Source organism: Vanellus vanellus (assembly GCF_965231255.1).
Source record: "Vanellus vanellus genome assembly, chromosome: 3".
NCBI classification, from domain to species: Eukaryota; Metazoa; Chordata; class Aves; order Charadriiformes; family Charadriidae; genus Vanellus; species Vanellus vanellus.
In genome coordinates this window covers 8865018-8891516 of record NC_138907.1, presented here as the reverse complement: position 1 = coordinate 8891516, position 26499 = coordinate 8865018, and the positions used below count along the sequence as shown (strand labels likewise).

Sequence of the window (26499 nt, the reverse complement as noted above, 5' to 3'; positions counted from 1 at the left end):
AAAGGTCTGTGGAGCATTCAGATTCTGTGACAATAATGCTCACGCGGATGAGATTCATCACGTGTTTTCTTTCATAGCAAAGCTGTCTTCAGCAGTTCCTGTCCTGGGTTACTTCACACCCCAGTTTACTGTTCCCTCACTACAACTGATTTTAAAAATAAAGTCTAAATTGAATGTACAAAGTCATTCAGGCTAAACTTGAAGCCCTAGAAAGGGTAGGGATCTTTTTTATTTGCTTCTTAAATCATAGGGGCTGTCTACTTTGTAGCTTGCCGTATGGCATTAGAATGAAAATTAGCAACTGGAAGCTGTATTACCACCCAATATTACCCATTAGAAATGATGAGCAACTGCAGAGACAGACTTGTACATGCAGGTTTTCCACTAGTGTCTCTTAAAAATCAGTTCCACCTACATAAGAGTTTTAATCCTTACTTAGCAATCACCACATTTCTTTTTTTTTTTTTTTTATTATGCCAAAAGTTCATTCCACTTTATACTGTCTGTTTAATAGATGGTTCTCAAAACTAGAAGGAACAGAAATGCAAAGATAGGCACACAGAAAACAAAGAAGGACAGATCTTTCCAAGACCCAACCATCTTGCCAGCTGCTCTGCTGGAGATTTTCTTGGCTTTTGAAAAGCTGCATGTTATTATCTGTAAGCATTTTGCACAGAACAAAGGAACTTTGGAAAAATGTGATCAGCAAAGAGCGACTCATAAATGAGTAGTGAAGCTCTGTGGAAAGAGCAGAAAATTTGAAATAGAAGGTGAGAGGTGAATGCAGGCCTGATTTCATAATCTTTCATTCTATGCAGCAAGAACAGAGTTGCAAACTTTTTCTATATCAGTTATTTCGATACTTGCTTTTTTGCTTGCCTCTATAGTTTAATCCTGGGTTTTATTCAAGATTTTCTCTAAAAATATAGTGACTAAGAAGTAATTTCTTTAAGAAGCAACTACTGTAAATTCTTTCCGTTATGTGAGGTGGGGCGTTAAGGACGATGACAACCTCCAATCTCTGACCTTTGGGGAATGCGAGTTTTTATGCCCGAGCGCCTCAGCAGACGTAGTTACAGAGATCTCACCCTCCTTCTGGGGAGGTGCTAGTGTTACGCAAGGTCCATATTTTCATTTTATTGGACATGCACGCATTTTACAAAGAATAACCAACACGGATCAGCAAATAGTTGTTGCCATTTTTCTATGCATTTTTTCCATGCCTTGCTGCTCACACCTGCATACACCTTTGATGGATAAAGTAATGATCTCAGGGCTTAGAGATACTTTTAAGGAACTCTCTCCCGTTTAAGGTCTTTTTTTGTTTGTTTTTAGGCATACCAGCATGAAAGCTTCAGTAAATGGGCTGCTATTCAATAGTACCTCTACGTCTACAAGTCAAGTACCTTCATCTCTCCTTTAGTTCGTTTCTTTTAATATCAGCTGTAAAAATAAATAAATGTGATGAATTGCATTTTGCATTTTCCTCCTACTGAATTGTCAGTACTTCTGTTACAGACCCAGGAAAATAGCTGTAGACCTTAAATCTGAAAAACAGATTTAAAAACACCACCACCCCTGTTTGAGCCTAACAAAACATGTCTTTACTGCAGCGCTTGCTTCGTTCTTACCTCAGCAAAAGGGACACTGTTGAGATTGTTAGGCATGAAACTGAAAAACTTTGACGGGTGTCCCCATTTACAGATTTTTCTTTAAGGACACCAACCAAACACTTAATATTAAAAACTGTCTTCTGTAGACTGGCACATATATCCACTCTAATGACTGACTTACTATATCCTCATTGTAGCACACAGCCACATGTGTCGCTTCCTGCACTCCCAGACTATTTTCTTCCTGGGAGCTGTGCTCTTCACCATCAACAGGGGGAGAGTCTCAGCAGAAGTATCCTAAGAAGCCTGAGCAGCATCTTGGTAACTGAAGGAATAATTATATTTTCTGCACACGAGACATACATGCGAGACAGATATATATTTGTCTATATATGGAAAAAGTGTTTAACATTTTTAGAGCGTATGTCCAATTCACGTAACAAACACACTGTGAATTGCCTTATACATCATGTGATAACTGTGGATTAGAGAAGGTTTGTGATCTCTCATTCTGATATGCAGCTCTGTCCCATAACATGAAACAAAAAGGAAAAAAGAAATACATTCCTTACATAACTGCCTGCACTTTCGGCTCAGATTTTTATCAAGAGCACCTTAAATTTTCAATGACCATGAACTAAAGGTTTTTCCCGGTCTAACAAAATTAATGCCATATTTTTATTTAGGCACATGCGCATGTGTACACGCACACACACTAAGTCTGACTTTCTGAAAGGCCTGCAAGATTCAGTCAGAAAAACATATAGTGATATGCATATATATAAGTATGTATATATGAAAGCAATAGATCTATGCCAGAAACCAGGTATGTTCATTTTTTAATTGTGGGTAAATAATACTGTAATTATCTCATAACAAAATTAAACACAATGAGGAGAGTCAGTGTGACAGTCTGAGTAAGAAAAAGGCCTCACAACTATGTGGGAGCTCAGAGTGTTGTGGAATCAGCATTCAGTAACTGATGAGCAAAAAATAAAACATCACCTTCTAATGCCTAATTAAGTCAACACAGCAGCAATATTAAAAGACTGAGGACAGCAGTGAGTAAGTATGCCTGGACACACTAAATTTTAGATTACTTTCATGACGGAAACATACAGTTGTGTTCCTATACCGCTGGCTGGAATAGGAGCACCACTTTAAAGGATCACAGGCTGAACATGTATTTTTAAAAAGTCAGTTACAAAAGTAATTTATGTGCAACAACAAGTATATGTATATATTTGAAGCTTAACACCTGATCACATACCTGTGTCAGTTCCTGTAAATAGCAAAAAATAATTTATTTATTTTTTTAAGTAACTGCTGAGAAAGTGTAATTAACAGGATATAATTAGGCAATAACTAAGAAATACTTAAAATCAATCCAGAGACTTCCTGTTTATGATTATTACCCTTAACTATAAGACTGTATAAAATGACTGGAGAAAGGAAGTTAGCATCCTATCTAGCCAAAGAGCAAAATATATATCATAATTTAAAAAAAAAAAAAAAAAAACAACAAGCCCCAAACCCACACAAAATCCAACAATTCTATACAGTAGAGGACACGTTTTAAATACAGTCATGGCAGTTTGGGTTAAGGGTCTTTTGAAATAAACTTTGCTTATTTATTTATAAAGCTATCATCACTATATCACTAGATGCACAACGAAGTGGGAAAACCCACTAATTTTGATTAAAGCTGAACTAAAACTCACATGGAAATATCCATTGCAATAACAGAAAGCAAAAAGCAAACATACATAACACTGATTGAAGACAGAAAGAAAAAACATAGCAAGAATAACTGACCTGTAAAGAAAGACTTTGCTTACATAGGAAGTTTGAATAAATTCTATAAAAGCAGTTAAATTACAGAGAAATCTCTTTGCTTTGATCTAATCCAACAAAAAGCTCATAAATAATAACAAGATTTTGGGCTGAACCAAACACCTTGAAAGGGTTACAGTGTACCCTGAGCTACTGGGCTACCAATGGAACTAGTATTACAGCTGTACAGAAAGAAATGCATAAATGCATAAATATTAAACTTTTAATTGGCTGATGTACTGTCACAGTGGGGGGAACTGGTGGATACAGCCCTCTCAAACCCACTCTATTTACACAGATGAAAAAGAACAGCATGCAAATAGTAAAAAGAGATAAAACACTTTAACAACCCTACAGAATTGCAGCAGCAATCTTCTAGCAGAAAGGGATTAATTAGCAACAAAGGCAAACGGCCATTTGCCTTAAATTATCAGTTCTTCTACACGATCATTATTCGCTAGGAAAATCTTTGTACCTTCATAGCCATTATCTAAATACCTAAGATATGATGATGCAGTGTACAAAGCAACTGAAAGCTTTTGAAGCTAGTTGAAATCCCAGATGAAGCACATTTGTTCCATGAAGCCATTTGTTGCAAGCACACCCCAATCTGACAAACGCATTTGACATGATACAAGAAAATGCCAACAGAATGACATAAAAAAATACAAAATAATAATGCTTATTTTCTTGATGAAAGAATCCTGTCAGTGCTCCTTTCCCAAACTCTTTCTTCTTCTCTCAAGGGATGCATTCATGTTATGCGCGCGTCATGCACAAATTTGAACTTTGGATTTAAACCCTTGCTTCACTTGCATTTAAATTATGTAAATATCAAGCCCAAGCCCTGTGAAATCCAAAACAGAGAGCATCTCATCCTGGTTCAGGATAAAACAAGCTTAAAACAAGCTCGTCTTCTTCCTGCTACACATTTTGAATGGGATAGCGTAGGGCCAGTCTAACATTTAAAGTATTCTCCTTTTACACTGTTATGTGGTGCTTTGCAAGTTATCTCATTCCCGCCTCCAATTTTCTCTTACAAAGCTTTCACTTCTCAGCATCATAAAACTCATTTCCATGTAGGTTGATGTCAAGTTCCTATTCAGACAGTGCAAAACCTCTTTTTTTTGGGTAGAGATTTAACTGTCAGAAGGTAGCTGCAAATGGTTAGTAGTGAATCTAAGTCACAGCCATGAGAATAAAAACTTTATCCCTGGCCAAGGGGAAGGATGTCAAGAAAAGATATTTGTGTCAGCTGTTCCTTCCTGCCAATACTGATGAGGTAATTACTGGCTTTTTGAACTCATTAGCCTGCAATTAATTGACAAATAGACAGGGTGGCTGGCAAACACCAGTGACTTTGCAGAAGCACCCTACTAGCAATTTTCCCCTATTTCTATAGCATTAGCAGCAGCCAAGATGGTTGTGCTATGCACCTGCTATACCCATGGTTGAAGACAAACAACTCCACCATCAATTTGGACCCAAGTGGTACAATCCAGATGCTCAAACACAGGTACGTAGTGGCACCTCAGCTGCCCCAGACAAAGTGACATATGGGACTGTCAGTTGTCATTCTGGAAGCGTGCAGAACCCCACCCAGCCCTGCGTTCGACCTGCCAGATCCATGCCTGTATCTCAGAGACCCCACTGCGCTGAGGTGGCACTCAATGCTTGTGGGCGAGCACAGCCGCTCGCATTTTGAAGTGGCATACTGACCCCCGCACAGCCCATCTCCTCCGTCATGTGATTTTCTGCTCAGGCTCAGCAAAAGACTCCAGCCACTGAATAGCTCATTTCCCTCATGATAAACCCATTTTCCAGGAGTCAGTCTGTGGTAATTTCTTTCTAGCAAGAGAAAGCACTTTTTTTTGCCACTATTATAATCTAACACAGAGGTAAAAGGGAACAAAGGCGGCAAGCAAATTCCACTTTCAAAATGGAGTCTACCCGGTAACATACAGAGAAATCCAGTTCCCTGCTGTGATCGTGAGCACAATGCAAGTTCCCCATGCCATAACAGTTGCTTAAAATGACATGCCTACAAAGCGTATCTTGGCAGACCAGAGAGGTACGTCTGGTCTACATTTAAGATATGCTAACATACTTATGGCTATATAGGAATAAATTTTTTCCATTCCAGCAAAAGCCCTAGAAAAGACAGTTGCACTGGCCAAAAAAAAGAGAGAGACGAAGAGATGGAGAGAAACAGAGAAGCAGACATCTTTTGGGGCAATCAACTTAAAGTAGGTTCTAATAATGCTTCCAAAAAACTGCAAATATAGCTTGTCTCCTCTCAAAGTTTTTAAAGACAAAATAACAATTTTCAAGTACAGAGCTGACAAAAATTATGTTCATAACAGGACACACTAAATGATGGTGTCTCCTTCCCCAACTCCAGCATAGGCAACAAAATCTTATGAAGAAAAAAAAAATCCCTAGCATAAATATACCTTCAAGTTAAGGTCAAAGAAAGCAAGCCAATACAGAAATCAGCATGCGACAAAAACTTGAATACAGTCAGTAAATGAAGTAAAGGAAAAATGAACCCCAACGAAAATAACTGAAAACGAAGTAGGGACAGTGGGGCACAAACCCCCCTAAATCCCACAAGGGAGGAGAAATCTCAGCTGTTGCTCACTTTGCTTGAACAAAGTGCATGAAATCACATACCTTCATTTCCTTGACACAGCTATAAAAGAATGTAAATAAAAAAACTGCCATGCAAAATAGCGCATTTCAATTTCTCATCAGCCAAAACTTCACGATACATTTTTTAAAGGGGTCACTTTTTCTCAAAATATAAAATGTTTTTTCCTCACTCACTCCAAATGCAGGCAATTTTCCTAATAATTTTCACCTTTGCACTGTTGAACATAACGGGACAAATAATACATGATGCACAAATAAGTCATAATGCTCTGTGCAAGTTAACAGGAGCAGTGAGATGCTGAACATGTGATAAATCTAGACTTGAAAGCGAAATATGCCTTCTAATTAAAAATCAATTATTAAAAACAGTAAAGAATGAAAAGAAAAAAGGTTCACTCACCAAACTCATAATGAAATCCTGGAAACTTCAGAGTTATTTGAAAAGCAGAAAGGAACATCTTCAACATCTATATTTGACTAAAGATTTTTCTAAGACTGTATTGTGGGTTTCTCGATTTTATGATTAAACAGTTCTGTGAAAAACTGTTTCCTGTGTCTTTTGTGCTTTTATCTCTTCATTCCAAATGGTCATGAAAATGAATAGACAGCATTTAAATGGCGAACGCAAGAACAAATCATTACTCTGGCTCTGGGAAATCAAAGTACACGGATGCCCTGATGTGGCTCCGAGGTGACGCAGGGATGATAAGCAGCCGCCCAAAACCACCAGCACCTGAACTTACATCCAAGTGTGCTTTCTTTACCCATAATGTCACCTGGTGGATTCCTCAACAATTCTCCCCCAGAAGATGGTTTTAACATAAACATTGAGTAATTCGCAAACGTTAGATCAGGGTGTTCAAATACCTATTTCCAAGTAATTTGCATTTAATTCTGGAAAAATTTCAAACATAGAACAGCTCAAAAGCAGCTCAAAATCACAAAACCTGTTGGACGAGCTTGGACAAATGGAAATTTCTGGGTTTCGTTTTCTGTAAAACTAAGATACATATTCATACCCCCAGTAGTGACAGAGAGGTTAAATTAACGAGCATTACTGAAGAGATCTGAATCCCATTATTGTAGGAACTACACCAGTATTATGCATTATCATAAATATTCAGCATCTGCAATCAAAAGAAGGCTTTGGTGTTTACGTATATAATAAAGTTTTAATAATTCACTAGCAGTATTTCACGCGGATTGCTGCCGCCACTTCCTTCTGGAGAACGGGAAAAAATATATCCAGAATTTAAAATCCAAAATCATTCAACTGGAAAGGAAACGATCCCTTCTACAGAGGAAACGCACGTTGCCAGTAACAAGTCATTTTTCCAAGAGGCAGGGGCTCGGGGTTTCGTCCGCCTGCGGCAGGCAGGTGGACCAGCCAGGGCCGCCTCCATCTTGTGCTCCCCTGAGCAAGATGCAGCCTGCAGGCCCTGTACGCTCTTCCCCGTCCCTGAAAGGGCACGGCTGACCCACGACATGGAGCCACAGACACCCCACGGCGGCTGCCCAAACTTGGGAGTGCTTTGGCAATGAAATTCTCAAAACTTTTCCTCAAAAGATTTGGAAAACCTAAGGGAGTGCACTCTGAGGACCTGTCGCCCGCCCTACCCAAGGGCACCTCCAGAGCACAAACGCAGCCCCTCAATCATCAGCAGGCAAGCCCTAAACCATAAAATAGCCAAATTTGGTATTTTACCTGCATTGCAAGCAAGGTGGCACACTGTTATCCTTCCGCTGGAGATTAAAGGATCTGGGATCGCATTTCATGGGGTTTTGGCTGGGGGAGCTGCAGGGAGACCTCCCCTGTGGCAGGACCCAAGGGACCCACTGTGCGCCGAAACTCAACCTGCCACAGGAGCTTCCTGACGCCGCTGAGGAAAATTATTTCAGAAACAGCGGTATGAGCCCAAAACAATGCCAGGGCAGGTGGAGGGAGGGGAGATGCCGAAGAGAAGGTGCAGCAGGACCGCACGCTGCCCCAGCCCCCTGGGCTGCCATGGCCTCGGCCTGCCCTCAGGGGGCGGCTGACCAGGAAGTTGGGGGTGGGAGGTGGGGGTGGGGGGTGTTTTTAATTGCCAATAAACTTGATCGAAACTCCCTCACTTTGAACATGTAAAATACAGGAAAAATCCCGCCTTGACAGGCGGCGTGGCCTTATCCCATCTGCCGTTATCCAGGGAGAGCCACGTTATCCAGTGCCACGCTGAACGGACATTCAGCTTTTGAAGTACGGTCCAGCTGAACAAATACCACGGAAAGTCAATAGCCAAATCCTTTCAGCAGCAGCAGCAGCGCTCTGGGAACCTGCTTGGAATTTGAACATTTGCATTGATTTATAATTTCTTTTTTATTTTTTTTTTTTACGTTACCAGCTGGGAGGAAGTGCTGGAGAGGAGGGTACATGGATGACCGCAGGAACACGAACGGCTAGCCAAGGATTACCTTTTAAAGGATTACTTTTTAAACAAAGAAAAATTCAGTATACTGCAAACAACTAACTCCGATCAAAAGAAACAGATTAATCCAACAGGATTACCAGGTAAGGCTCCCTGTACTTTAATGTCCAGACACACAGCTGAGAAATAGGACCCGCTTTATTTTCGATGCCCGGGCGCAGTTGTCGAGCACCTTTTCCTGGTCCAGAAATAAGAGAGGCCCGTTCAGTTAAGGCTGTGTAAAACAAAAGCTTTGACGACTTGTCCTCAAGCCTCACAAGCAACAGGGATCTTCTGTCTTTTTACAGAGCCCTTTACTTCAACCTTGCATATGTAAGCTCTGATCATCAAGTCCTTTTAACTCCAGCCAGGAAGGCAGATTAGTCCCTGCCCGCACTGCTCCTGCACTGTGAAATTTCCAGAACTGAGCTCTTTTGCTTCCCTCTGGGAGGCAGGGGAAGTCACAGAAAACTGACATCAAGCTCTTCATGGTTTTGTTTTTTTTTCCTGAATTGTTAACACTCGTGTAAGCTCTTATGGCCATGGTATTACAGTACTACAGAAAACAAACCAGCATCTATCTACAGCACCCATATATTTGGAAACAACACCCGCTACGTGCACTTGTGCCTCACTGTCTAACTAATATACACCTTGGGATAGCATCTGTTATGCGCACCAAATATTTGTATTGAAATCTACTTGAGTATTCTGGCAAGCAGGATGGGGTAAGCAACCAAGTTAAAAAAAAAAAGCGCAAAAACCCCCTCGTTAATTTACTAAAATGAGTTTTTACCATGTTTTAATTATTTAACTTAAAAAAAAAAAATGCTTATTTAACACACATTCAAGGTTCCCTTGAAGTAAATTAAATAAAAATCCTAAATACTTAAACACAATATAACATAAGGCAGTTCAGTTCCTTTATGTTTCAGTCAGCCCTGTAGACAGGTCAGCCCTAGTCTAATCCAGAGGGGAAACCAGATTCAGCAGCAGTCTCACACCCTGCCTCTTGATGATAGGAAATGTTACTGACTTTGGTGAGTTTTCCCATCTAATAATTTTACTTTTCTACCTTTTGAACTTATCATACATTTTTTTATAACCAACTAAACACTACATTTGATCAGCATATATGTCACATTTATTTACGAATAAATATAGCATTAAGCAAAGACTCACCTCCTCCACCTCCAAGAAGGCTGGAATTGGCTGCAAAAAGAACAAAAGGAGAATCGTTAGCATTGAGCTTCGTAAACATAGATGGAAGAAACAGACAATTTTTCACAAGAGATTTTCCATTGCTTCAGTACCTTTGCTACTCTACACTTATCCAAAAACATTTACTGCAAAACCAATCATTTATGTAAACTGTAATTGCAATCTTTACCTTTGCAATATTTTGCAGTAGCTTTAACCATGTAGTCTAATAAATAAAACAATAATACAATTATTAAAGCTTAATGTGTTGAATAGCTTATGAAATTACAACCCTGAATTTATAATCCTATAAACCACATTCTTTTTTGATTACCAAATGAAGTAAAAGTCTTTCATTTTAAAGCAACTCCAATAGACTTTGATGCAACTTTTGATTAGCTCTCCTTGTTTTCTGTGACATGGGACCTTTGAGGATGGTGATGAGAAACCTTGGCCCCATTGATATCAAAGGGTGTTTTACCATTGTATGCAATTAAGTTGGGATTTCACTGCTTAATTGCTTCTGTACTGCAACCATCCAGCTATCCATGCCAGAAATGGACAAATCACTTATGGAAAGCAATTTTCAGAGCATGGTGATACAAGATGGTCCTTCAAATTAGGCTAGCACAATTGGATCCATGCCAAACATTATCCTTTCACTGCCTAGGGAAATACAAAAGGAAAGCCTCGGCTTCTAAGCCTGCCTTGAGTAAAGTATTCACCCTTTAAAAGTGTGGGAAACAAATCCCTGTCGTGCCATAATATAGATAAAACACAGTATAAAAGCAAAAGTATACAGGACGGACACAGGTATTTCTCATTGCTTGCTGATAAGTAAAGGAGAAGCAAGACATCAAACCATTCCCTGCTACAGGACAAGGGTAGATGGCAAGAAATAGAGAATAAGTTAGGTATTTTCCAGTGTCCAAACTTTCTACCGTTATGCTTTATTGTTTCCATGATTTCTCTCTGCTTCCTAAATAGAACACTGTAAACAGCAAATTCCCTGGCTGTTGGATTTTTCCATCACTTTCTTGAGACTGTTATAAAAAAAAACAACAGTTACCTTGGTCTTCCTCATTTCTTTATCAGATATTCTACAAACATCTTTGACTTAACATCCACTTTCAGCTCAACCACTTGCAGCCAGCTTTCCCTGACACTGCAATGAAATTGTCTTCATCAAAAAGCTAGGTTTTCCATCAAAGTATCATACCCAAGATCTTTAGTTTTAAAAGCAACATATACCATCAACACTATTATCTTACAGTGACTCAAGAAGTAGCTCTAGAATATTGAAAAATCAATGCTCTCTAAAAAACTAAATATGCAGCTTTATATCCAGCATAGCTGACAAAATCAAATAAAAATCAAGAGTAAATAACAGGGACAGTTATCCATCCTAGGACTGGCTCCTACACTCATTGAGTGAGTGAGGTGTTGAGACCAAGATCCCGAGGGATGTTCTCGTACACCTTTCTGGTCCAAGTCAGGGTCTAATACTCTGGAAGATTAGATGGAGGAAAATGGGGCAAATAACCTTTGTTTCTAAAACAAAGCCATTTGTAGCCATTTTCAAAGAAGTGCCTGACTTCCTTTTTGCTGGCTGGAGTCTTCCTTCAGATGCAACTCAGGAACCAGCTGAAAACTATTCACTGTTTGTTTTCATTCAGATTTTTGACACATCACGGAAGTGAACTGGCTCATGGAGAGATACGCAAGTGGCAGAACAGTGTGGCTAGGAAAGAGGAGGTGGGGCAACACAGTTTGGAGAAGACAGTGCAAATCCTCCCATTTGGCTGTCACATACTGTTATATTAGCTCAAGATCCTTAAAACTTTCATGTATCTATATCACATGAATCAACTACTTTGCTAGGACATCGCTGTCACAGTTACTTTGCTTTTACATAGCATAACAAGACCGCTTCTGACTTTTGGCTATCCTCAAGAAAGTGCTAGCAGGGAAAAATATTGCCATATATAAATTGCCTTTGAGAAAGATATAATGATAGTAATAATAAATGTGTACAGACATATTGCAAAGAGTGCCACTGAACTTCAATCTTTCTATATCTACCTGCTCTTGCCCTTATTGAAATTCATGATTAAAGAATGACACAAATGAAAAACAGCCCCACATATTTCCACAGCTGCTTCCAAAGGACTCCTGTAACAGGTAACATCACCTTCCCTGCAGTAAAGCGAGCAGATCTGAGACAAAACTCAGCATACTTCATATCAGAAGAAAATAAAAGCAACAAAGTGTCATCTACTGCCATAAGTCTGCTCTTCAAGATTATTCTTTTGGGGACTGTAAAATGCACCTACAATTACCAGTCTAGTTCTTGAATGAGTCAAATCTTAGGATTTCAATTATTATGCTTGAGAGGCTTAAGAGACACAGCTAAGACCTGCTATACCTCACTGTAACCAAAGTTTCCACTGCTAAAAAAGTTTCTTCCGATACCCAGCCAACATCCCCATTGCAAACTCTCATTTGCTGGCTTCTCAGAGAATTATGTTTCTCTCATTAAGTTTTCCTGACAATGTTCATCTTTCCAATACTTTCTAAAATTTGTTAATAACATATAGTATAACTCAGCATCACACACTTCTCTATAGAAACAGCAAAAACAGTTCAAACAGATTTTTGGCTGCATTGCATCTATTACAGCTATTGAAATTGCAGTAATAATTCATAAGGACTTTTTTTTTAAGCATTATGCTTGACTATTAGGAGGAAAATCAAACCATTTTCCTATGATGACAAGAAAGAACATGACTGATTTATATTTACAGCACCCTTTCCAGAAAGATAATATTTCACTCAAAAGGCAAGAACGTTTTTATTTTCAGATTTTTCAGACTGCACCTGAAAGTTTGAATAAAATTTAACTCTCTTTCCATCTTTGTTAAATCCTTACCATTAAAGTAACTTGTCACTTAGCACCTAAAGAATACGTTTTCCTAGCCAGAGCTGGGGATTTTCACCCGGATGCAGAGAGCGGGTCAGCACAGCCCCACGGCTGTAATCACATCACATAATGTTGGAGCAAGGGTTGCCTCTCTTCTCAGTCCCCCAGCACAATCTACAGCTGCATTTTGTCCATCAGTGCTCCCAAATGATCAAGTCTTGCAAAACACTTTGAAAGGGGCTCCTGCTGTAGAGGTTCAACTATGGGTAGTTATGAGGAACCAGCGGTGGGACCCTGCAAGCTCTTAACCTCCAAACTTGATGCAGTCCAAACCGATTCCCAGGTTGCACCACTACACTGTGCGCATGTCCAACTCCCCTACCTGTCTTGGGGTCTGTCCAGCCTTAGGTAGAGCACATTACCACATTTGTAGACAACTAGCAAATCCATCTTGACTAACCTTTTGTCCTTATTTCTCTATTCCAGAGCTGCACAAGATTCTGAAGTCATAGGAGACTTGGGGTGGAGGAAAGAGGAAAACTGAATTTCTACCAAGTTACCAAGACAAAGAACAGTAAAAGAAAACAAACAAGCATAAGAGGGGCCCCAAAGAAATGCAAGGTAAAGATTTCTTGCACCTCATTTCATTCCCCACGTCATCCTTTCAAGTAGACCTGCCCAACCTTTCTAAAATTGCCTCCTTACAAACTACAGTCTGCAGTAGATTCCTGGGCATTAATTCTGAAAATCCACTCACAATACAAAACCTTGAAATATGTACTCATTTTTACTAAGAGGAGTGATGACGCAGAGTGGTCAAGCAGCCAGCAGACTACGTACTTCCTTGTCAGACTGAAATATAACACACACTGATAAAGTCCCGTCCAAAACATCTCACTTGGCGATGGTGCACAAGAGGCAGCAGAGGTAAGAGCTCATCTAATTTTGAGTATTTTTGCCTGCACCAGTAACATAGGCTTCAATAAAAAATAAAAATAACTTAAAAAAAAAAAAAAAACAGCCATATTTGGGGACCAGTTCCTGTGGTATATTTTAAATAGCGGTTTCAGGATGAGACAAGTAACAGCACAGGAGATGCTGCATATCACCACTACTTTAAAAGGAATCTTGAACTCTGCATTTTGAGAGACAGACCTCACCTTCACAGTCTGCCTCAGTACAGCAAACAGAAATACATTCAGAAGTAGTAATATGGCTTTCAGCCCTTTAGCTCTAGATTTCTTTTTATTAGATACGTCAGAAACATTAGCAGTAAAAAGTGTTTCTACAAAGTTCACGCTCATCTCTAACAAAAAATCCACTCTAAAAAAAAATCCACTGAAAAGAGTCTCTAATCACTGAAAATAAGGATTTAGCCCTTAAAGAGATGTTTATAACCCCAGATTCAACCAGAAATTCAGTACTTCAAATGACGTGGCACCTCAACGGACTACACTTTTATGCTTTTTAACATAGAGTAGCAGCACCAGGACAGTGCTACTAAACAAGGTCCATGAATACTGGTCTGGTCTACCAAGAAAACTCCACTCTTCCTCTAAGAAACAAAACTCCTTCCAAAACACTTCTGTGGGGAGAGAGGAAAATAAAAGAAAAGAAAAAGACAAGACCTGGAAGGAAAGCATTTAAAGCAAGCTTAGTTTCTCATTATGGAATACCCACAATGAAATCTCAGGTTACTAAAATGTACAAATCTGAATAATGAATATACCAGCATATTTGACAAATAAGAACTGGACATGAGTGTTTCAAATCTCAGCCTTTTTAATGAGTTAAGCCATACAGCTTTCCAATGCTTTTCTGACTGAATATGCAGACCAGGAACTCTGGCACAGGTCTTAACATTTTCCTCAATGTTCTCTTTACAACAGCATCCTTGCCAAGAAGTAGGATTATTTGAAATTTTGTGCAAAGCAAATGAATGCTGAAGAAGTTCACCTCAAATGAAACCGAAAATCTTTCTGTGCTGCAAGCCAAAAAGTATAAAAAGTGAAAAAGGATGTATGCATGGGTTGCTTAAACAGACATTTGCAGACACAGAATGATTTTCTCTGCTGTCAATTCTATGGAATTTAGCAAATAGAAAAGATGCGAATACCAATTTTTGTGATGTCTCTGGAGATAACATGCTTTTAGCTGTGTTAACAACATAGCTGAATAACTCTGGTTACTTTTTGTTGGCATATACTCATCTGACAACATTTTAAAAACGTAAATTCTTCTGGGAGCATGTCTTTGTCAAGTATTAATGGCACTAGTAACTTAAATTGACATCTATGTCATGCAGCCATGCATCTGTCAGTATAATAAAAATATACTCTTAAAAGATTACTTGATGTTGTCTGACTTTGGCAGCAGATGTTTGAGCTTATTTTGATGTAAAAAAGATTAAATATTTTTGTCAATACTTTCTAATTGTGAAATTTATTCAAGACGACATCTTTATAACTGGCAGTGTTGTAAGATGCAAGACATTCTATTGCCTCAGACACCATTTTTATTCATCAATAAAACATCATAGCAGGCAGCTGGTGAGCAGAGCACCAGTAATTTATGGAACAGGAAGCTACATTTCTTCTACATGTTTTGTGAGACATCCTTACCTGTCACTGCATTTTGTTTGATCTTTTCTCAAGAAAGCAGAGAGAACAAAGAAGAGTGAGCTAACAACTGCACCTTGGACATTCAATCATTTTTAACACGAGATATGCTTTGGTGCCTTAAAGTAAAAAGCTTTAGGCTTAAAGATCGTGAAGTAATTTCAAAGTATATGTAGTAAATAAAATGCAACCATATACAGTATACTACAGTAGAGTCACTGCTATAATTAACTTTATTCAAAATACTTCCTTGGACACGAAGGCCCAGCAATCCGGACAGGTAGAATAACATTATAATAAGTGACTGGGCCAGATTTGCAAAGTTCTGCAAGTGCTTAATGGTGCAAAGCAGAGACTAGTGGAAATTAGAAAACCACCCAGCCTACAAAATAAGATGGACTTGAAACGTTTAGGCCCATCAGTGAGTACCACTATTAGCATCTTCAGACACCTATATGCCTTGTGTAAACACAGCCCTCAAATACTTACTCAGTATGGAGGGTGTGATGATAACCTGCATGCAGCCGTACACCAGAAACAGCTCCGTAATATGGGTAGCAGCGATTTACTTAACTGCTTTCTACAGTGCAGAAGATTTCTACAAACAAGTTGCTTCTCTCTATACCTGGAAAGGGCTTTCGCCCAAGCCGAACTGAGAGCGAATCCTTCGGCTCACGCAGAAGCTGGAGCCTCATGTAGATAGACAGCTGCACCCTGAGCGCAAGGGCAGCGGGGCAGTCCCTGTGGAGGGCTCCTTGGAGCCGCAGGTCCTGCGTCAGCCAAAGGCCTGGCCTCGATCCGCTCTGCTCCTAAAGGCTCCTAAGACGCTTCTGAGTTTAGCCCAGTAGTTTGGGGGTTTGCTTGCTTTTAAAAAATGGGTGATCGAAGGCACATCATATTCTCGACGCACACTTAAAAGACTTGTGCTTCCATGTATTAAGAAATCTTATGCTTTTCTGTGCATAAAAAACCCTCTGTAAACAGAAATGAACACCTACCCGGTCTTATTTTATCGTTAGTAAAAAGTACCACCTTCATGCTGTCTTTCTAAAAAGCCAAGATGTCCAGAAGCATGACCTAATGAGTCCAAACAATTCAGCTTGTGAAGTTTCCACCATCTGTGCTAGCAAAACAGATGATGTGGGAGACAAAAGAAAGGAACTGAATTTTCCATGCCTTACTTTTTTCCCAGATAATGAAAGCGCACACTACAAATTTGTCCTGCTTTAAAGATAAATAAAATCTAACGGAGGGCTCTGTGCAATTAAAGTACAGGGGTTGTATTTGGAACTAATAAAACAGTCTTGTGGTTTACTTGTCAAATAACCTGTGCTATTCTATTTCCCTCTCAAAAATTCTGTATAGAGAACGAATTGTTAAAAGTAGATCTTGCCATCTTTGCAAATAAAGTGGTCATTAACTCCAATTTCAAGCTTGTAAAGAGTATTTCATAGGTAGATTAAGGAGGAAAAAAATAATCAGCATACTAGTAAGTGCTCTGGAGTTGATCCTGTCAAGGAAATTGCCTTCACAACATTCAGAATTCAATAAGGAAACAATAACTGTCATAATTTTTCAGTTATTTTTCTTTTTCTAATACATTATCAACTCAATATATAATGTGCATTTATGCAAGAAAGCTATTTTTAAAAGTTACACCCATTAAGCTTAATCAGTCATATGCAAAGCATCTCTGAAATCTGATACCAAGAGTAAAAAAAAAACAAAACAAAACAAAACAAAAAAAAAAAACCAAAAAAACCCACATCACCAAAGGCACAACCCCAATGTGGCAGCATTGTGCAGCAGTCAGCAGCAGCAGCGGTGTACTGCGAACGCGGTATAGAAATAAGCACAGAGCTATCGGTCTGACATTTAAAATTTAGAGTACGTCGGAGGCATACCTTCAAAGCAGAAGGAGCAAAATGACAGGTTTTTACCTTACAAGGAAATACACTAATTGCTTTAATGCAGAGTGAGAGAAAACGAACAGAAATTGAAGCTGACTAACACACACTGAGAAAGAGACAGGAGAGAAGGTGTCTGGCCTAGAGTACTTCCTAAACGCTGCTGTATAAACTTCCATATGGACTGAACTGGACGTAACTTAAAAGAAAAAAACCCAAAAAACCGAGATGAACTTGTTTTTAAGAATGGTATCCACCAGGAGACCTTCAGTCCCAAACACAACTCCAAAAAACATTTCCAGGTGAAATCCTGCAAAACCAGCAGTTCATACATTCATACCAATGAAATTCATAGCCTTCATACCCATCCACTGGTATTATTTTCAGCTAGATGGCAACACTTATTCCAAATCAAAGGCAAGAAAGCGATGCAAAAGGAAAAGGTTTCCCGCCAGTGCCTTGTGAAGGACAGTTAGAAGAACCTGTTTGATGGGGCTGATCTCATCCTTGGGAGGGAGAAGACGACAGACGTGTTGAATCAGAAGCTGCAGTTTGAAGGGAAGGAGCTAGAAAAGGCTGAAACTGGCTGGTAAGCACAGAAGTGTCCATCGACGTGTTTTGCGTGAACCCCTTTTGCAGAAGCCACGCTTGATTTGCACATTCCTCTCATATTTTTTTTCTGGCAAACGTGAGAAAGGTGCAAAGCTGGAATAATTTCATTCTAAAACACAGGTTGATAAATTGTCACACACACACTACCAGATGGTAAAGGGAAGCTATGAATTCAGATTTCATCCATTTTGTGTGTCAATTTGTGGTTTGCTCAACCACTTTAAGTTGCCTTCTAGATCATCAAGTTATTTTAAAATATAACCAAGCTGAAACGTAAAGCAACAGGAACTTATTTCGGGGCAGAATAATGAAGAAAAAAATATTCAGGTCTACTACAGCCAATTCTTCATCTCATAATGTGGGCCATTTGTGTGGTTTGTAAATGTAACATTAAAGGGAATCAAAGTGCTGCAGTATATAATTAATCCATTTAAGTGGAGTCATCATCAATATTTAACAGCCTACGCAAAATAGAGTAAGAGGTAGCACTAGGTTCTACCTGCACAATTAGAAAAGCAGTTTTGGTAGTAATTATTTCAAAATAATTAGTGAAATTTACAGAATTCATGCATCTTTCCAGTATCTCAAAGGTACTAGAACATATTAGCTGGAAAACAGAAAAAAATAGAGTGAAGTTCTTTGTGCTTTCTTTGCTTTTGTCTTTTCAAAATTACCACCATCCCTGAGCCTCCCAAAGTCCACCTGTACACAAGAACATTACTCTGTCAGATTTTTCTTCTTTTTTTTAAAAAAAAAACCAGTGGTATGGTACTTATGGTGTAACTAATCACAAGATCTCATTTCAGTTTCCTTCACTGGGAAATAATTGCATAATATTTGATTTCAAGAAGCAAAACGTCTGATTGCAAAAAGTTTTAATAAAGCAATAATTATGCTCTGAAAAGCAAAAAGAAATCAAAAGGCGATAAAACTAACACATTTCAGTCTTAAAACATTAATATTCAACATTCAGGCTTCAAAACCATAAAACGCCCCTAACTTGTTATGAAATCAGTGCCCAATGCTGAAAAGCTACCCGAGGCCTTCCCCAACAGCAGCGCAGCGCGTTTTTCTGTCAGGTAACCAGGAGTATGAGGTACCCCATGGTGCAGGACCACTCGGGGGGGTTCCCCTTTCCTCCAAGGCAGTCGAAGCAAGGTGAATCCTGGCTACAGCTGTAGGGTTGACCTCAGTGGGCGTGTTTTGAAGTAAAAGTAGTAAGTGCCCACACCACTGCTTTTTCTTAGGGTACTAACACTTGTGAACAATATTCAGTTTGGAAAAAAAAGATAAAGAAGGGGGGAAAAAAAACAAAGGGCATACCTCAGGCCCTACCAAAACAGCCCTTGCACTTTTTTCCAGCTATGCAGACAAGACTTCACTTGCAAATTTTGCCGCAAAGTTAGAGGAAGGCAAGGTGTTATTGCACTGTTTTTGCAAGAGCAGCCTGGAAGGAAGATTTTGACAATGAATTACAAGCTCCTGCAAGCAACTAGCGCAGACATGTAGGATTTGAAGAGCAGCCTGCAAGGAAAGCACTGAAGTAAGGTCTACTTTAAAATATATCCAACTGTGCAAACGTAACATGCTCTGCATATGAACGTGTTGTGTAACCTCTCTAAAGATCCTGTCTTTATATAGCCTGAAATTAGAAGCAGCTCCCACTGTGGTCAGTGTGAGCCACATTACAGAAGAAACAGAGAATCTGGTTATGTATTTTACTGTACTTTTTTTCTTTTCAAACAGAGGCCCAAACTGTTGCTATAGGGCTAAATATTTGTATAACAACGGCCGTGTATTCCTTTATAAGGGAAAGTGGAACTTAATAACCTGGGTATTTCAGTCAAACCAGAAATAATGCATTACAGTAAAACATGGACTGGACATCTTAAACTGCCCATAAGAATATTGTCTCAAATCCTTCTGTATACTGTTGTCAAATATACGATCCATACTTTATATTAACTGTTTGTTTCAAAAGGTTACCATCTATAAGCTAAGAAAAAAATAATAGTCTTGAGAAGACCAGAAAAGGTATTAAGAATAAAGTGCAGCCATCAACTTAGTCTATCAGAGAAATAAGAAATTGCCCCTTTTATGATAAAAGTCAGTCAACTTAGAGCAAGATTGATTATCCTCTCCATTTTACTGTTCCTGAAACATACAATCCATGGCGTGTCTTAAAATAAAAAAACATAATCTAAAGTTTGAAAAAATACAGAAAAAAAAAAAAAATTTACTGTTAGCTTACTATTTTCACATGCCCTGAAAACTTAAAAAACTCTATTCAGGATCTTTAAAGAAAACGGAGATTACAAGTAATCAAAATGACGTGAAGGCCTGTAGATATTTTCAAAGGCGTGACAAATCCAAGAGCCCAGATGAAATCCCTGGCAATGATAGGATTTCAGATTGTGTGGGACAATTCTTTGTTCCTGACAGTTTGTTGGGGGTTTCTAATCTTTCCTAGCTGCAGACCCTCACATTTCACCATTTAGCTCAGCAATCGTCAGGTTGGAGCCGTACTGCTCAGTCACCTGCCTACCAAAAATTGCCCTGCACTTTATTTGTCTGCATATCAGCTGCATACCTGCTCCGTGGGCACCCCATGGCTGCGTGAGAAGTAAAGCAAGGAGTCAGTTTTATTATACTCTTAAGATACCTCTTTAACACCAAGATTACAGGCACTTCTTAATGATGAAGGAGATTAAAGCTATTATAAAGAAAAAATAATAAATGCAGTAAATAGGCACTGTTGTTACAAGACTGTGCATTCAAGCAGATAATATCTGGCAGAGGCAGTATTAAGGCTTTGATGAAATATTTATTGAGGTTAGGCTGGACAAGAATCTTTCATTTTCTCTGAAGCGCAACGGGAGGATAGGCTGGCTGCACTGGCGCGCACTGATAATGCCATGCAGAAAGAGAAATCATCAAGCTGCAACACCTAATCGGTAACTTCATCGTATATGCACCAGTGTCATCCCTAAAATTTCCCATTTTTGCTTCCTGCTAATTCCAGTGGTCAAATTTAGATATGGAAATGTCACCCATGTCAAGCAGGACTCACGCTACCTTGTCATGTAGGGCTACTCCCAGTTAGACAATATATTTGAGCTGCCTACAGCAGCCACGTCTTTTGGATGCATGCAAACCAGAAGACCACATGTGGAAGACTGATTTCCCTAAATGGCCAATGAGGAGATGCAGACACCGTCAGGGGCAATGCAGGACATCTGTGTTTGGTGAACCCAAGACAGATAATGTGAATTCACCCTCTTGTGGCAAAGATGCTTGTGGTTAATTTACCATCATCACCACAAGCACTTCCACCACAAATCCTTTCAGCTATAACCACTACCCAAAACCGCAAGAACTGCTTGTACTTGCTATTTTTGCTAACATTTTCTCTCGTTGCTTCTAGTAACAGTTTGCCCATTGACTCAAGAGTGGTACCACTGGGCAAAACAAATCAGTGAACAAGTTTGACCCTTTGCCTGGCCAAAACTTAAATCGCAAGCTTTTTTGTGTGTCATATCACCTAATTGTCACTGAAAGCTTCAGTAAAAAGAACCGTGGCTCACTAATCAGAGCTTAAGACAGAGGAAATAAAGCTAAAGAAATAATCCTACAAACAACTTCTACAGACAATTAGACTGAAGATAAATTTGGGAAAGCTGATTAATCACTTCAAAATATGCTGCTCCTTTTTTTCCTATTACTGAGTACTTTTAAAGGGTTGATCAAATAAGCACTTGTATGGTTTTGGTTCTACCTATCTTTCTGTAAGGCAAAAAGGGAAAGACACACACGTAGCACAAAAACCATACTAGTATGAATCTGTGCGGTCCAAGTTTAGTCATTTTTCTCTCCAGTGCTGCAACACATACAGATCAACTATCTAGAACACCTTTCTAAAACGCTGTTCTCAGTAAGTTTGTATTTTAATGAGTTATCATTCCTTCTCTACTTTATATCAGGAAAATTCAAAATCTTAAGAAGCTCTAAGCTTTCACATAGACCTTTTGCATCCAGGATTAGTATGTAACTCACAGTGATCTATTCGACATCTAGGAAACACAAACAGGGATACTATAATCTAATTTGTGCGTAGCAAACACTTCATTTCATTATTCTAATACTACTAGCACGATTTATGAGTCAGCTGAGTACTTTTGAAAAATGTATTGAGAAAACAAAGACAGAATTGGGCAAAGTACAAATGTTGCTTGTACGAATACAGAGACCAGTAATGTCAAAGGATATTACAGGCATCTTATGCTATGTATAAGCACATCTGTAAGGCAGGTGAAGTATGTTTTTATAGCTGCTCAGAAAATAAAAAGATGAATCATCTTTTAAAGCTCTATATAAAATTACTTCTCTAGTGGCAATTAATAGAGAGGCCCCAAAACAGCAGTCACATGCTCTAATCATCGGGGAGAAAGAAATTAAATGACAATTTAGAAAAACCCAACCGTACTGAATATGGAAAATTCTGTTTTCTCTTGGAAAGCAACTACAGCAATCTCATATTCTATAACCACATTAGCAAAGAAACGGTTCAGTGGAGAGCTAGAGAACATCTTATGTCCCTGAAGCATCAGGTAGATAGATTACTATATGAAACCTACACTACTAAAATATATCACGTAATGATTTGCATCGGTCATGATTTGCAGGAAAAGGTGTTCTGTAAATCTATCTCTAACAATGTTGTGATCTAAGAACATCACTTCTACCGATATGTATAAAACCCACAAACAGTCCAAAAATTTTACCAGAATTTGTTACGGGCAGCAAAAAAACATATTACTCCAGCTGGAAGGAGTGACTGCGCAGGAGCACAGCTCTTTTCTTCCCCTAAAGTCTCAGGCAGTTTTTTCTTTATACTTCAAACAAATTAAATCTACCGCAATTAATGATTATAGTTTTTCCTTCAATCAGCCCATATTCCTCTAGGAAATTAACTTATCTATTAAAAGCCTAAAGGCTGGAAAGGAACCTAGTTAGATGAGTTTTACCTCCTCTGTATTGCCTGTGTAATCAAATGCAGTTTCCCCACCAGTTTAATTCTAATCAGTTTAATTACTGAAAATTACAACCAAAAAAAAAAACCCTTACTTCTTACACCAGAACAAAGGAGAAAAGCTACACGTGGTAGCACAAGAGTACTGGGTGGCAATAGTTTGCTACTGCACGTGACGGAGAGGAAATAACCGAAAATAAAGATAAATTCTAATATTCCTCAGACAACAGTTATCAGACTGCGGAGGTGGAAACGGCAAGCCACGAGCCAAGAATAAAACTCAGCGCAGGCTACTTCCAAGGTGTGAAATCTGAGGAAGAGTTTATTACTTCGTTACTGCAAAGCCTTGATTACCCAGGACTGCGTAGCTTCACTGAGTCCCAAGCTGTATTTCCTACTCAGTCTTTTGGTCAAATGCTTGCTGCACAGGGCAGCGGACAAGCAAAACGCGCACCACCCGGGAGGGCTGAATTCTCTCGGCCCCACCAAAAGAAAGCAGCTAGGAACTCAAGCATAGGAGAGCTGTCCGTGCACACGGCGAGAGAACTAGGCTAGGAGCCACACTCTTTTTTGCCCTATCTCTAAAACAAAATCGTTCTATTAGTCCACACTAAGAAAGGAGAAACCATGGGAGAATATGGAGGTAAATGTCTTAATTGTAGAAAATCACTCCGGTGGAAAGCAAACTGAAAAATAACACCAGGAGGAGAACGGATCCTAATAAAGAAGTCCAGGACTGAGACACAAAAGAAAGAATCCCTAAAATAGAAAAGCATTGAAAGAAAAAGTAAAAGCTGCTAATTTAAATGCTCTATTTTATATGATATGAAAATACTGAGATGAAAGGTCTCTTAAACAAGCCTGTTAGACCCACATAGAGTTACATAGAAATATTTAGAGAGAGTAAGTATGCGTGTTTTCTTCCACTTGATTTCCACAGCAAAAGTATTTCTTAGTGTTATGAAACTCCCTTTTTAAAAAGTAATTATTTCACAGCATTTTTGTCTTACCTCTTGCCACAAGGAAACTTCTATGCTGATCAGAAGAATACAAGATAATATCATGCCTTTATTTCTTTTGAAATACACAAACCATAAAACAAATCCATTCTTTCCTTGCATCTTAGTTTCTTTTTATCATTTTTCCTCTTTGACCATAATGGCTTTACTGTCTACTTCATAATTTTAAGGACCTCAATCAAGGCCACTTTAAATCTGCTCCATCCAGATGACTAATCCCAGTAATCTCATTTAAACTACTAGTTTACATTCTACTAATACTGCCAAGCCATCTGATCTGTACATAAAGCGGTAGGAGTATGCGGGTGACGCTTACAGGAAGACATTGCGAACACTGCAGAAAGTGGAAAACCAACTGCCATAAAATGAGGATTGGTGCTAGTAAGAAAGATACCAGCACTTAAAAGTCTAATAATATTGGAACAAATTATTTTATTTTTGCTGAACTGACTGATCAGACAGCTTTGTATTTCATAACGTGCACAGCAGAAAAGAGAAATTCTGGCTTGCCACAGAAAAATACTGTAATCATTCTCCAAAAAGGAAACTCATGAAAGCCAGGTTTTTAACTAATTGTTTTCACCAATCTTTCAATAACGGAAACCGGGCAGGGAAATACCCTAGAAGTACTTAGCATCCTGGAATCTGCACAGAAAGATGGGAAGGTAAATTATATAAACTTTACGAAAAGGCAAACCATGCATTTTCTTAGAGCAATATGTCATGTCTTGCAAAAAAAGACCACTTTGTTGCAAGACAACACACATGCTTTTCCCAAGGTCTCTTTCTGTGCGAAGATGTCTGTAGCCGTGAAGTCTTTAACAATTCCCTTAGTTTGTAAAGAACTGCAGAAAGTGGGAGTATCTTGATGAGCAAACACGCCAAGGCCGTATCCAAGTCTACGATGGTCTCCTGAATGGACTATCTAATCAAGGATATCAAAATATAAACTCCCAGGGTGGAGAATCCTCATACTTATGTTAATGCAAGTCACCTCAATCAAAGCTTTTAAAAGTTACAGACTTAGATAAGAAGTCCTCGGGTATCCTTACCCACTCCCAATTGCTTTATCGTAAACACTTATGAGGATATTTTATCCAATCCTTTCCCAAGTTTTTCCTAGACTTTTATTCTCTTAGAAGATGGGGAAAGCTGCAGAGAAGTACCATGCAAATCCTCAAGGTTCTGACTTTTGAAGCACTAATAAAACTCCCACTGAATAAAATGGGGAAAGAATTTAAATATTCCAGAAGCATGGATCTATTAGCAGTAACTTCTTACTAGCTGATGACTTTTTTCTCCTGCTCCATTCATGATAATTTTTTTTTCCTCTGCAAGATTAACAACTGGAAAACAAAATAGGATGAGAGGACCAGAGAAAAAAAAAAAGCACAAAAGACAAAGAAACCTGACAAACAAACAAGAAATGTTGATCACAAGGAAGCAAATAAAGGCGCAATAGTGACAAAAAGAATTGCCAAAACCCCTGTCTCTTTGTTCCTCACCCAGATGATAGGCGAATGTATCTATATTTTCAATTCACATTACAAATTTTAAGTACACCTCTTGAAATGTATCTATGAGACACTTTTAAAAAGAATGAATGTTATAAAAACTGCAATAGGTCCTGCAAGAAACAACACAGAAATCAGTTGTACGTGTTAGCGGGGGATACCACTATCATCATCGTGGGTCTTCTTCCTGCGATAAATTGAAGAAAACTTCCATCGAGACCCCCACTAACTCCATCTCATACAGCAGGATGAAGTTATTAATGCAATCAGATATGTTCCACCATTACAATTTCCAAATTGATCTTTAAAAGCACAAAACTGTATTTGTTTGAAGCACCTAAAATAGTTCTCTAAAACAAAGGAAGAAAACCTGAACTAGATAGAAATGAAACAGTCCATGTTAGTTTTATAACAGAGAGGATATTAAGATAACACTTTACCATTGCCATCTCATTGAAGCTGAGATTTGCAATGCATTACATCCGGCGTGCAAGACATCCTTCCATAGAGATAAATTCAACCATTGGTGTACTCAAAGGACTCTTGAGAAGAATAAATACACTTAACTTGTATTTCCTGTTCTTCAAAATCAATAATTCCAGAGGATGTCCATTTGGAGGTTCAAGCCCCTTTCGTGCAACGTACAGACCTCCTCCATGGGGCCCAGCCAAACTCGGAGCTGCATGGAAAGCTCTCAGGCCACAACCACCACGAGGGTCAGTACTGACTAAACAGCCAGGCTTAAAAAGATTAAATTCTCTAATCTGAGAAACTCCGCAGAAGCAGAAGAGTGGATATGTCCGCAGCATAGTTTCAGGAAACAAATCTTGCAGCTCAGCAATTTCACTTTTTACTGTAAGGGATGTTATGACAGCTTCACAGTGGATTCATATTTAAATATAACTTTAGTCCCCTCTTGCATCCTTCGAAACATCCATCACTGTAACTTTAGCCTTTTCATAATTTAAATGAATAATCTTCAGCTCCTAAATACTGCTTTAGTCTGTTTTGACAGACAAAATTAATACCTCTTGCAGTTTCTGTTGGAAAGGACTAGAAGCCTCAGTTATCAGATGCTTTGACCTTCCCCCTCCAGCCAGTTATTCATGCTGTCAGCTAACTTCCATGGGTCTCCGTA

The 26499-nt window shown here is 38.9% G+C and overlaps 1 protein-coding gene across 3 annotated transcripts in view; it reads right to left on the bottom strand.

Moving 5' to 3' along the window:
- MACROD2 (mono-ADP ribosylhydrolase 2) overlaps positions 1-26499 on the bottom strand; it is an 891867-nt gene that overhangs the window by 689363 nt on the left and 176005 nt on the right. For all 3 annotated transcript variants that reach the window (XM_082481410.1, XM_082481412.1, XM_082481411.1), the window contains exon 4: positions 9725-9754. In XM_082481410.1, coding sequence (XP_082337536.1) covers positions 9725-9754 — 30 coding nt within the window. The remainder of the gene's footprint in view (positions 1-9724; positions 9755-26499) is intronic.